This window comes from Balaenoptera acutorostrata, chromosome 4, assembly GCF_949987535.1.
Source record: "Balaenoptera acutorostrata chromosome 4, mBalAcu1.1, whole genome shotgun sequence".
Lineage (NCBI taxonomy): Eukaryota > Metazoa > Chordata > Mammalia > Artiodactyla > Balaenopteridae > Balaenoptera > Balaenoptera acutorostrata.
In genome coordinates this window covers 62,776,169-62,789,425 of record NC_080067.1, presented here as the reverse complement: position 1 = coordinate 62,789,425, position 13,257 = coordinate 62,776,169, and the positions used below count along the sequence as shown (strand labels likewise).

Below are 13,257 nucleotides of genomic sequence, written 5' to 3'. Positions count from 1 at the left end.
CTATTTAAAGCACAGGAAGAGATTATAGAATTGATTAAGGAAAACAGCTTATTTTTTGGAGATCAGTTAAAAAATCTAAAGTTATGAGTATAAAGTAATAAAAGAAAAATAGCTGGCTGGGTTTCCCCCCTTCTCTACAGTGATATGGTAGAAATACAAGGAAAATGCATAAAGTCCTAAAGGAAATCTGGTACCTTCACTTGCTACAGGGCTCAGTTTAGAGTAAGGAAAAAAAATATTTTTGGCTGTAGCTTTAGTAAACAATGAATGATGAAAAATATTGCAGAAATATCTTCAAGAGATCTGACAACTCTGAGCATAGACCTTATCACATTGATATTGTCTATATTCCTCCACGAAGCTTGGCAAATGAATAACTGAGCCCAATTTTGGCGGAAGGAGAGAAGGAAGTACTAGTTCCAGCATTGAACCAAGATTATGAAAAAAACCCAACCAACAAAAAACAGTTATTTCTTCTCCTGAATAATAAAGACATCATGTTTGCATATAGAACAGCTTTTGCGTTATTGCTCTACGTATAAGAATATATTAAGGAACTCATAACAGACTGCACATTACAAACTTAAGGTTCTTTGGTGAAGAATGAAAGAAAACAGTATTTGAGCTTTAAAGAAAATGATCTCATCCACTTTGCTTTTATCTATTGATCTGTTGAATCCTCTCACAGAGCAGGGAGAGGTACTGTGTGAGTTTCACCATGGCAACGATAGCCACGCCCCCAGCCATCATACACGTTGGCCAAAAGAGTGAATGGAACAGCACGTTGGAACTGTAGAGTTTGGTTAGGATGACACTCTTCTGGTTTCCTTCCGGGTCAGAATAGCAGGAGAAGTGTTGGTACTTTCTGAAGTTTTCCATGACAACATTCACCAGGGACATGGATTCTTCAAAATTTTTTCCACACTTAGGTATATAGGAGCACTGTGGAAAATGAGATAAACTGTCACCAGAAGATACTCTGTGTGTGTGTGTATGTGTGTGTGTGTGGTACTAGGAGGAGTATTGAGGCCAACTTAATGATCTGTGAAATAACCATGATGGTTTTTCTTTTCATATTCAAACTAGTGCTTCTAGAAACCCTAAGAACTCACACACTGATTAAAACAATGTTTTTAGGTATCCAACCAAGATGTACTTTGATAGCTCACTCATATAGGTTAAATATTGATTAAAATTAGGTGACTCCAAAAAACAATTGGATAACTCCAGTGGATTCCTTTTCCCACAGCTAAGCATGGTGAGTGTTCATTATTCTCCATTGAACATACTTTTCCATGGAATCAGAGTGTCAACCTTTCTGTCTTGTATCTGTCCACAGCTGTTTATGTAATATCAAAAGCTGCCAGTTATCTCAGGGAACTCTTACTCTTATCTTTTCAGCTTGGCTTCATTTTTTTCAGCCAAATCACCTTGGTCACCTTGCTACTAGTCAAGAAGACAGCTATACCCCTGGTGAGCTGCTAAAAAAGAATCTCAGAAAGTGTAGGGATATTGAATAAAGAGCTGTGATAAATGGTTCATGCCCAGTTAGTGTTGACAAGGTAACTTTTTCCATAAAGCAAGGAAACATAAAGCAGAATCAATTCAGTTTACTCTTAAACCAGCACTCATCTGAGAATTTACAATAACTTTTCTTTGATTTTTTTCACCTGCTATCTTTCTTGCTATATCTCTTCTATATGCCTCTCCTTTTTTTTCCTACACACTTACATCCTCTGATTTCTTTCTTTGTATCTCTCTTTTCCTTCCCTGCCCTGCCCTGCCCGCCAGCCCTCACCTCTCTATGATATTTTCCCCTCTATTCCCTCTTCCTGTTCTCCTTTCTCCTTCTCTTCTCCCTCCCTCTTCTCTGGATAGAGATGGAATTAAAGAACTTTGTAGTTTTTCTTTTTATTACTTATTGGATATGTTTTTGCATATATTTTCCGGATTTATAGAGCAGTCTTTGAGGAGATGAAATCTCTGTGAACCTCTTCCTTGGTCTGTATATGAACAGTGACAAAACTGATATAACAATGCATTTAACTTTTTAAAAAGTTAGGAAGAAAGTGATTTAAGTCACTTCTCTGGAAGATGTGTGGGCCCTTGGTTAAGTCTTTGCCCTCTTTATGGTAAGGTGCCTCCCAATAGGAAAATAATTCCTATCCTTTGTTATACACATTATCAAATGGTTAATTGATTTACCTGAATTAAAATGGTTTGTGACAAGATCACTGCTAATCTCGTGTTTTAATGTGAATTAGAAAACCATGCCCCCTCATCAAAACACTATTATTCTCTGTTGAAAAATTGTCATAATACACTGATTTTATGAAAAAAACCCCACATATTTTACTGCTATTACCAGTTTATAAGTTGTGATTTAAATATTGACATCTATGAGTTTTACAATGTCACTGGTACCCCTAGGATTGTACAGTACACAACTCACGCAACTGTATGTAGAGATACAGATGAGGTGGGCTGTTGGTGAACTTTGAGCTATACTGATGGGAGCTTAGGGTTAGGTCCCTGGAATTCCAGAACCAATTTAGATTTGTATATTTCACAGGAAGAAAATATAAAAGAAATGGAATGAGTTTTGCTAATGGAGTATGTTTGAATGACTCTTTCCCCTGACTTTATTAGTGGGTATAGTGGCACTTGCTTTTTTTCACTGTGCTTTAATCACTGGATTGTTTGTTTATAAACAGCAGGAAGATCCTTCAATTAGTTAAGAATGGAGGATGAGCATGCTGACATTTATCATAGACAAGGCTTAATATTCTCATACAAGGGCTGGTTGACACCCTCATATTTAATCAGCTAAGAATAAATGTGAGTACACTCATAAATGTGGTTAGTGCCGAGAGCTGGTACTAGCACAACATTAAGGGTCTGAAAGTATCTCCAAGAAAGCAGAATTTCTCAGTGAGTTATAACTTAGTATGAAAATTGGTCTATGACTGCCATGATACATTTTCTACTGGTTGGATGCTGGATTGAAAGAGTTTAAAGCAGTAAGGGGATACCTTTATATTTTTCCTTCTTCAGCACTGCTCAGATCATGTCTACAATTTTTTTTAATGCTTTGATTCAAAAAACATTAAAAAAATTTAAAGATAAGTCATTTGTGGTTGTATTAAAAAAGAGCCAATTTAGCGTATGAATGCATCAGGGTTCTTTATATTTTGGTGCCAAGAAAGTTTATAGTAGTAGTTTTAGTGGCTAACAGTACTAAGTTATTGAAATGGTCTCAATAAAAATGGAATTCCATTAAAAATGGAGTTTTTTCTTTTCTTATGCTCTTGTGAATTGATTTGGCTTTTAAATTTTTTTTGGAGAAACATTTATCAGCCAGTGACAATAATTTTGTCACTATATAAGATTCTTCCAAATACAATGCGATATACATTACTTTTGAGACCATCTAGCAAGGTTGTAATACGGGAGCTGCTTTATTAAAGCTTCTAGTCATCAGGGTCTCAAATGCACACGTTTGGACTGGCCAGATGAGGTGTGTGCCGTACACGATCGGGTGTGGGTCCTCAGGGCCAGGCACTTAGAAATGCAACTCCACGTTACTGGTAGAGAAAAGATTTCTCTGCCCTTGTGTTTTTAGCTTTTTCTAACCTTGCCACCCACAACCTTTCAACACACATGAACTGGCTCCCACTAGACTATTATTAGCCTTGAAAATTCTATCATAATATGTCAATCATTCATTTACTTTTATTATTGATGGGTCCTTCTTTTGTGCTAATGAATATATAAGGTAGTATCACAAGCCCCTGACATGTCTTCAAGAGGTCTGGTTACTGTGTTTCTATAAGCAAGTTACTTGGCTTCTCAGAATCAACTTTTTTATATAGTAGGGTTAATAGAGCCTTCCTGGCAGGGTGTGTGAAGATTAAATTATGAATATGCATAAAGCATCAATAAATTTTCTTTAGCATATTTTTTATTGGAATATCACATTTGTCCATACGATCTAAAGTCTTTAAACAAGTGCCACATACTAAACTGCGAAAACTTTAAGGAGGGTAAAATTACTAGTTATGTGGTTTTCACAGGAACAGTCCTGTTTGATGGCTCTTGTCACGTGTTCCTTGTTTTTGTGCCCAAAGAGATTTGGCATTATGCTGAATCCTACATTAGGATTCTAAGTTTTTGTTTCAAACTATAGCCATGTGTATGTTTCTGAGGCTGGTATGAATTTGGGGTAAAGATTTAGTGATCTTATGATTTTATCACATGTTTGGAGAGTGCATTTCAACAAATGAAAACTTTAGTAAGTGATCAACACTTAGTTGGAAAAATGAAATGTAGATTGAAAAGGTAAAAATCCTTGTATTTTTAGATCATTCTTTTCTTGGTAGGAGGTATGGGCTAGGAAAGATTTAACTTTTAGACTGCATGATATTTAACACAAAGGAACATATGAATAATAATTTTATATACACAAGACACTTAAATGCCACTCAAAATTTGTTTATATATATTTATATTACCATGGCTATAGGTCCTTCTTTCTTTTGTGCCTAACATATGGATATAGAAACCTAGCAAAACTCTGAGGCAGCCATTCAGGGGAAGATTTAGACCCTCATCTCTCTTTTCTTTCTTTTTTTAATTTTAATTTTTTATTTTTAATTAATTAATTAATTAATTTTTGGCTGCACTGGGTCTTCGTTGCTGCAAGTGGGCTTCCTCTAGTTGCAAAGAGCGGGTGCTACTCTTCATTGTGGTGCGCAGGCTTCTCACTGCGGTGGCTTCTCTTGTTGAGGAGCATGGGCTCTAGGCACGCGGGCTTCAGTAGCTGTGGCTCGTGGGCTCCAGAGCGTAGGCTCAGCAGTTGTGGCGCACGGGCTTAGTTGCTCCGCGGCATGTAGGATCTTCCCAGACCAGGGCTCAAACCCGTGTCCCCTGCATTGGCAGGCGGACTCCCAACCACTGTGCCACCAGGGAAGCCCTCACATCTCTCTTCTTAATCCTGAATTTTGTTAATAAACCTTTGTGCTTTCCCAACTCCCTTAAATTCTCTTTAGTATTGAAAATACAGAGATGGCCCCACAATGTGACCCTTCGTCTCCCCAGCTGAGAAAACCTGCATCCTGTCACCTTCTCCTGACTGTCCTTTCCCTTACCACAAAGATCTAGCAATTGCATCTTCTCTCCAGTTCTTTGGAAAGCAACTGAAAGTTTTCTTAGCCTCTCTTCCAGAATCTTTCACATCAATAGAGTTATTTTTATTCTCGTGATGGACAGACGTTTTGAGAAAGTACCTGTTGGGCTTTTGCTTAACCATGCTTCACTAGGCATGTGTGAAGCAAAAAGTGACAGGCCTTCACCCTAAAAATAAAAGCTGTGGGGAGGAGTGGGGGCAGTAGGAGGGGTATATTTGGCTGGATAACCTCACTGGTCAGCCTCCTTTTCCTTATGATGGTAGGAAGGGAACTATTAATTCTCAGGATCACCTCAGGGGAAGGGTTTGTTCTTCATTTGTTCTTTTATTAAAAGGGCAGTGTCTTATTTCAGAGAGGGGTTAAGTTTGGTGAAATCTAATCAATATGTTTTGAGTGTCTCTAAAGTACCAAGTTGGATGCTGGGTATAGGCATGAAAAACATAAACAATTTAAAACAGATCATTAGAGAGAAACAGGACAGGGGTGGTGGGAGTGATGAAATGGGACCAGCAATGAGGCTGAAAAGGCTCTTAGTAAAGGCTCTACACTTCACAGAGGTGGACCACAAATTTGTCAGAACTCTGTGGTATCCAGGGCATCCTAGTCCACAATGCCTACGAGATAAAAACAAAAACACTGCTCATTGAAGCATAAATATCTTGGTTCCAAAGTCAGATGGGACTTCTTCAGTGTCCGCAAACAATGAGTATTGTGTACATGTTTATTAAGCATGTATGACGTGCTAGGCTTTGTGTTCTGTGCTGGAGAAGGAGACATAATCCCTACATTCAAAGGATGTAGAGATCCCCAGCTGGCAGTCTTGGAGTACTCTAAACTTTTGAGTTCTTTGAATGTTAGTGATGGACAGAGGAGGTGAGAGAGTAAACTGGGATGGTATTTTCATTCTTGTTTGAGACTTCCTGCTCCTTACCATCACTTTTAAAAAAGCGAATCCCACAAAATTTAGACTATTTTAGTTTGCACTTCTAATATCTGCTTGATTTTGGCAAGTGGGACTGTTTGAAATGTTTGGTAGAGGAGACGAAAACAGTATTCACACTCTGCTATGTACCATAGTTTCCTGCAGTATCGAGACACAGATGCCTCCAGAGAGGTTTTCCTTTTCTGTGTTTCCCAGAGCTTTCACATTTATTGTGGCATTACTGCTTGATGTGGAGTAGAGGAGAAGCTTGAAAGACCTAGGAAATCCACTAATGAAATAGAAGCCATGTGGAGCTACAGGATTAGTCAATACCCACAGTAGCTTAAGCCATGGAGCCCTCAGGTCCACGATGTATCCAGTTAGCCCTTGAGTAAGTTAGATATCTAATTTGACCTTGCCCTTCACCATGATCCTCTTTCTCAGCAATGGAAAGGAGTAGGTTCATTTTCCATGCTTTTCTTCTTGATGCTCAGTGCAAGCTGTTTTGGGACACATTCTTCCCTTCATTTCTGCACAGAGATGCCCTTAACTGTGCCATAATTGAGCTTTGGTGAGCAGTGACTAAACTTTGTCAATCACAGAAGCATTTCTGAATCTATGGTCCACAGGCAGTTTCAGGAAATTTCTAATTTAAATATCCCTAAATTTAAGGTGCTGATTATGGGGATGTCATATGTCAAATTTCTGGGCATGTTTTTTCCCATCTTTTCAGGGTGCCCTTCTATCTAATATCCATTCTGTGTAAACTGGTGTTGAATATACAACCTTGACTGTTCCTATGGATCACGGATAGTTCATGGCCTTTTACTTGATCCTAATCCCCTCTTGGAGTATGATGAAATGGCATGGATTCTCACCTATTCACTAAGATATACCATCAGAAGGAAAATATTTCTTAGAATTTAGAGTTTTTTAAAGCTCTTATCTTTACTCTCTCAAGAGGATACACTAATGTTTTGCTTTTTAAGAGAGAGCATGTTTAGGTAAAGAGACTTAGATTTTAATTCAGACCTAATTAGTGAATGTGTGACTTTGGGAAAATTATTTCATTTTCTGAGCTTAGCTTCATTATTGTGAAGTGGAGATAACAGTGGTACCTAATATGTGAGATTGATGCTGTAATTAAACAAATGAGTTCATGTAAAATATTTAGTATTATACAGTGCCTGGCACATTTTAAGCTCATGATAAAATTTGGCTATTACTACTTTAGGAGTAGGGTTTTAGTCAGGATTAAATGAGATGATTTTTATAAAGTTCTTGGCATAGTGCTGGGCATATAGTATATAGTAGATACTTAATAAATGTGGGCCCCTCTTTCTTTCCCATTTAGATTCTCAACTTCACTTTATTTTCTTCCCTTTTATCCTTACCCTACCAAATGCTGTGCAAAGGAACTCAGTGTTTACAAGCTTTGATTAAAATTATAGAATCTCCCAGCATTCAAGCTAAAAACTAAATAAAATCTGGAGCAGTGGTTTTGCCACTGTCTGGAGACATTTTTAGTTGTCACACTTGGAGGGAAGATGATGCTAGTCATCTAGTGGGTAAAGGCCAGGGATGCTGCTAAAGATCCTACAATGAACAGAACAAGTCTCCACCCTACCCTCACAGACAACAAAGGAATATTCCACCCCAAATGTTAATAGCCTCGAGGCTGAGAAATTCTAGTCCAGATAGGTATACTCTCTGGATGTGCAGAACTCAGAAGGCTTCAGAATGGTGACAAAATGAGGGGTGATGCTGAGTCTGGAGTTATAAATAATTGGTTAATTTATAGAATTTACCCTCCATCCAAAATAGCTGTCTTCCTCATGACAGCGATATATAAAATACCACATATATGGTAGTATACTACATACCAAAAATGGATATACTTTCTGGTTTTGCACAAAGATTCATTTTTAATGCTCTCTTAAATCAGATGGACATGTTTTGGGGATCCCTGGTGGGTAAACAAGGTTTTAAACTCTCAAAGGAGATCAGCATTGAGAAATTTAACAACCATAGTGAATTAATACTCAGCCACAGTTTATGATTCCTGTGACAGCCTTGTAGCCAGAAGAGGCAGGGGCCCTTGAGCCTGCTTGCAGCTCCTAGAGACTGTTAGTCAGCCAGTTGCTCCGCAAGAGCATGCCAGCTTATCAGCTGAAGCAGCTTCAGTTGTAATATGGACAAGAGGTTGGTCACTGAGTTTAAAAGCCAAAGAAAAAGAATATATGAGAGAGTGTGAAAATTTAAAAATAAAATCCTTTTGGATATCTTTCTACAAAGAAGCAGACAGCTTGACTGATATACCTTTGCCTCCTGTTGTCCCAAATCAAACATTGTCAGTAGTGCCTTATATATCTCAGTAAAACCATGCCCATTCATTGGTAACTATGGGGAAGACTACTATTTTTGGTGAGCTTGGGGAATAGTAACAAGAAGGAGAGGTCAAGATAGAGAATATTTTAATTTTTCTCCCCAGGAATATCCTGTATATTTCTCATGCTACATTAAGATCATGGTTTAGTGACCTTTTGACATGGCGATAACTGTATTTTCCACGTATTACTTCTGATTAAAGGCAGAGGACAGCTAACCAGCGAGTGAAGAACTACTGGGCCAGGAAGGTGATCCTGCTGTTTAGTGTTTTCTTTCCCCTGGAAGTGTCTGTTGATTCTAGAAGGGGGCTGAGATCCTAGAAGGTTGGATGGAATTTTTGACAGCCTTGCAGAGCTAGGGGCAGGAATTATCATTAACAACCTATCAAGTGGGGGCCCTGATGACCCCCTATTTCCTTTGGGCTGGGACTGTTAAGGGCTGCATCCTAGGAGTAATGGTCAACCTGAAGAAGATAGGTCCTCAAAGGGACTTAAGTTCAAACTTGAATATCTCAATTTATGTAGTCAGAATAAGGTGATCATGAATGGCACCTAGGGGCCTTGCAGAAGCAAATGGAAATAATTTTTGGAAAAGATGACATCATGACATCAACCTAGGCTTAAAATTGTTTTTATAAATAATTTTGCAGATATGATGTTTGACAACTAATAAAAAATAACCAGACATTACAATACAACATGAAAACAATTAAGAAAAAAAAATAGAACAGGCACATAGGGGCTTCAGATATTGTAGTCATCAAAATAAACTTTAAAATAACTACAATTTTACTTTTATGTTGAAGAATTTAAAAGAGAAGAATTAGAATACTGCAGAAAACTAGAAATTATAAATAAGATCCAAATGGATATTCTAGAAATGAAAAATACAGTAAGAGAAATTAAGAACTCAATAGATGGGTTTAACAGATTTGTCAGAGCTGAGGAAAGAACTGTGAATCAGAAGGTAGGTCAATACCTAGAATGAAGCACAGAGAGACAAAAGGAGGGAAAATATTGAATACAAAAGAGACAGGAAGACACACAGGGGATACAATGAGATACCTAACATATAGTTCGTAGGAGTTCAAAAAGGAGAAGAGGGAAAGAATGAGAGCAGAGATAATATTTGATGAGATAATGACTGAGAACCTTCTAAAACTGACAAAGAACATCAAGGAAGAGGGAGAGAGGCCCTGGGAAAACTAAGCAGGCTAAATAGAAATAAATGTTTACTTTGGCATATAGTAGTTCAACTGTAGAAAACCAAAGAAAATAATCTTTAAAGTAGACCAAAATTACCTTCAAAGAAGTAGCAATTAGACTGAGCTGATTTCCAAATAGTAGCAATGCTCACCAGAAGAAAATGGAATGCTTTCAATGTACAGAAATAAAATAACAGCCAACTTAGAATTATATACTCAGTGAATATATACTTTGAGAATGAAAATGAAAATATTTTCAGACAAATGAATGCTTAGAGATTTCTTTAGAGCAGATATTGCACTGAATAATTAAAGAGTGTTCTTCAGGAAGTAGGAAAAAGTGATCCTGGACCAAGGATAAAGGAAGGAATGAAGAATAAGAAAATGGAAAATGATGTGGACACATCTAAATAGATAGCTACTATATACAAAAACAATAATAATATCTTCATGGGCTTAAAGTATATATCGAATAAAAATGATGATAATATATAACTTGAGAATAAATGGAGTTAAAATGTTTTAATATCCTTGATTAGTCAAGATTGCAAGTTGTAATCGCTAGTTAAACACTAAAAGAATAGTGACAGAACACATAACTTCCAAGAAAATAGAGGGGAAAATGGGATCATAAAAATAATCCAGTGAAGAAAGGGTGGTATTTTCATAAATGGACTTGGACAAATGATTGTCCATATGAATAAAAAAGAAATCTAGAAACTTGACTCCTGCATAAAAATCAATTCCAGGCAGATTGTACTCTAAATGTGAAAGGAGAAACAATAACATTTCTAGAAGATAATTTGGGAGAATGACTTCATGATCTCAGGGTAGGTGAAGACTTTTTAAACAGACAGCAGGGCAACCAAACGTTTGAAAAAAAGAAAGAAAAGAAAACAAAAGAAAGAATGAAGAAGAAGAGAAAGAAAGGAAAAAGAAAAAAAGAGAAAAGAGAAAAATATTGACAAGGTTTGGTTGCACTGGAATTAGACTTCTTTCATTCAAATACCTCATTAAGAGAGTGAAAAGGCCACCTTTCATTTCAGGAGAAGGTATTTGCAACACAACAATCGAGGAAGGTTCATATCTAGATTTAAAGAATTCCTACAATGAATACTAAGAAGAAACCATCCAATAGAATCAATTCAATAGAAAACAAGGGACTTGAACAGACATTATAAAAAAAAAGGATATTCAAAATGCCAATAAAAAAATGAAAATGTACTTAATAACATTAGTCACCAGAACTGCAAGGTTCTGATTTCCTGCAGTGCAGGATATGTTTTATTTCTTTGCTTTCATGGTGGTTATGTGGGAGAATCTCTATAACAAGTGCTTGAGCTGTACTTTTTCATTTCTTGCATGTTTTACAGTTAAAAACAAGGTAAATAAACCAAACAATGACCTAGTATCATACTGACAGCAGACAGAATACTGGTCCTAAAATTTTAACTGAGATTTTCCATGGTAGGTTCACTCCCAATTTATAGCTTACATACTGCATTCATAGGTTTATAGCTTACATACTGCATTCATTCATACTGCATTCATACTGTAGTGATAAAATGTCAAAACGAGAAAATGGAAATATGTCCCACTTTTTGATGCCTATTCAATTTTGGCCAATTTCCAATTCCTTGGAGATTTGAGAGTTTTACAGACATTCATCATTACAGGTCAGTTTTGATTTAAAAACTTGACTTCAGGGATCTTGAAAAACGTATACTTTGTGGGAGAACTAAGCTATGTATATTTGTAGAACAGGATTAGGACTGGTATTGTTTGTGGGTACCACAAACAAAAGGAAATCAGAGCAGACATCGTGTCCTCAGAGATACTTGCAAGAATTCTTTTAAGTTACTGTAACCAAAATGCAAGGTGGGTTTACTTACTTTTTGTTAATATATCACAAAACGAATCCTATGTTCTAGTGTCAAGCTTTGCAGCTACTGCATTTTTTTCAATACATATAATCTGTATCATTTAAGTGCTGATAATTGTAATGAAAAGTTTTTACAAGAAAGGCTAGAGTTGTGAGAATTGTATCCTGGTGACGAGAGCCAATTGTCCTGTTGGAGAATGGTATCAGGTTGTCTTGGCATATGAAAGTACTCTGGCCATATAAATTGCTACCATAAATCCAAAACACAATGTATTTAACTTAAAATTGATAATGGCAGGTTGGTTCTACTGACACTTTACTAGTCATCCCAGACCTTTTAAATGCAAATTTTATGTGCAGCTTTAATACAATACATATTGAGCATCCACCACGTGGACTTGAATATGTTAGTGCTGGAAAATTCAGCCTCTATGAACATAACACATGTGAAGAAATATGCACAGGCACACATACTGTGACCATGGGTAGAAGGTCTCACCTGTGCTCTGCTCAGCACTCTCCATACTCTGTTCTAATCCTCACAGTGAATGACCTTGCAAGATGGTCATTGTTATTAAATTTTTAGAGAAAAGGATACTGAGGCTCAGAGAGCTTAAGTTACATCTCCAAGACCACGGAACGAAGTGACAATGACCATGGAAAAGCAAAATATAGTTTTACCCCGTGGTTCCCAGGTATATGACAAATATCTTGTTTTCTTGGCTTGTACAACTCTGACTAAACTGCACATTTGCTTTGAAAGACTAAGTCTATTTGTGTATCAATAAGGATATAATGTTTACCCTTCTAAATGAAAGTAAAGGCTAAATCTTCACTATTTCAAACTGGGGAATGATTTGACCACCACTTGCACAGAAAATAAATGTTTCCCAAGTAAGAGAGTCAAGTAGTGTAGTGAGTTCTGTGACTGAATGAGGAAGGGCCTGCTTCCTAGTGGCATTTTGCTTTGAAGTGCTGGCGCAGGGGAACTTGAGAGAGAGAGATGGAACGGTGCGGAGCTGTGTGGGGGTGAACGAGATGCAGTGTGCGTCCAGCTCCTACCTTCTGATTGATTTTCATTGTCTCTTCCGTGTGGTAGAGAAGGAGCTTCTCTCCAGAAGAAGTCAGGTTAACGTACACTTGGAGACAGGGGTACTGAGAGAGTTTCCAGCAGTCCGGACCACAGCTGAAGGAGCAGTTAAATGTTTCCGTGATGGATGCATTCAGCAAGGTGCACTGAGCCTCCTCGGTCCACACACTACACAGAGAGGAGGAGAATAAGCACAGGCCCAAATGCCAAGGGCAAAGAAGGTGTAATCAGAGGGGAACATTTGTCAGCTCCTTGACCTGAAGAATCTTCCAGATCTATAATACAAACTATTTGTTAATGTGTATGTTTTTAAGTAGAGCAGCTTTAGGCTAACTATAATATAAACACAGACAAACTTTGCCTGGCATCTGAGAACTTTGTCAATGATTTCCATCAGATATAGTATCATCTTTTCCAATGCTTGATTTAAGTTAGATATTTTTCCTTATCAAATTCACTGGTAAGCATAAGGCAGCATCTTTTTACATCACAACCTGTACTCACCCTGCATTTCTGCATTTTAAGCTGCTTCCTGCCATGCCTTGGTCCTCACCTCGCAATGTCTGCCCAGTTTGTAGGCCGAGG

The 13,257-nt window shown here is 37.4% G+C and overlaps 1 protein-coding gene across 1 annotated transcript in view; it reads right to left on the bottom strand.

Annotated features, from left to right (window-relative positions):
- Nucleotides 1-657: 657 nt before the first annotated feature.
- KCNMB2 (potassium calcium-activated channel subfamily M regulatory beta subunit 2) overlaps nt 658-13,257 on the bottom strand; it is a 37,493-nt gene continuing 24,893 nt past the window's right edge. Inside the window, exons 3-4 of the mRNA XM_007182345.2 lie at nt 12,645-12,840; nt 658-942 (exon numbers count right to left, since the gene is read on the bottom strand). Coding sequence (XP_007182407.1) covers nt 658-942; nt 12,645-12,840 — 481 coding nt within the window. The remainder of the gene's footprint in view (nt 943-12,644; nt 12,841-13,257) is intronic.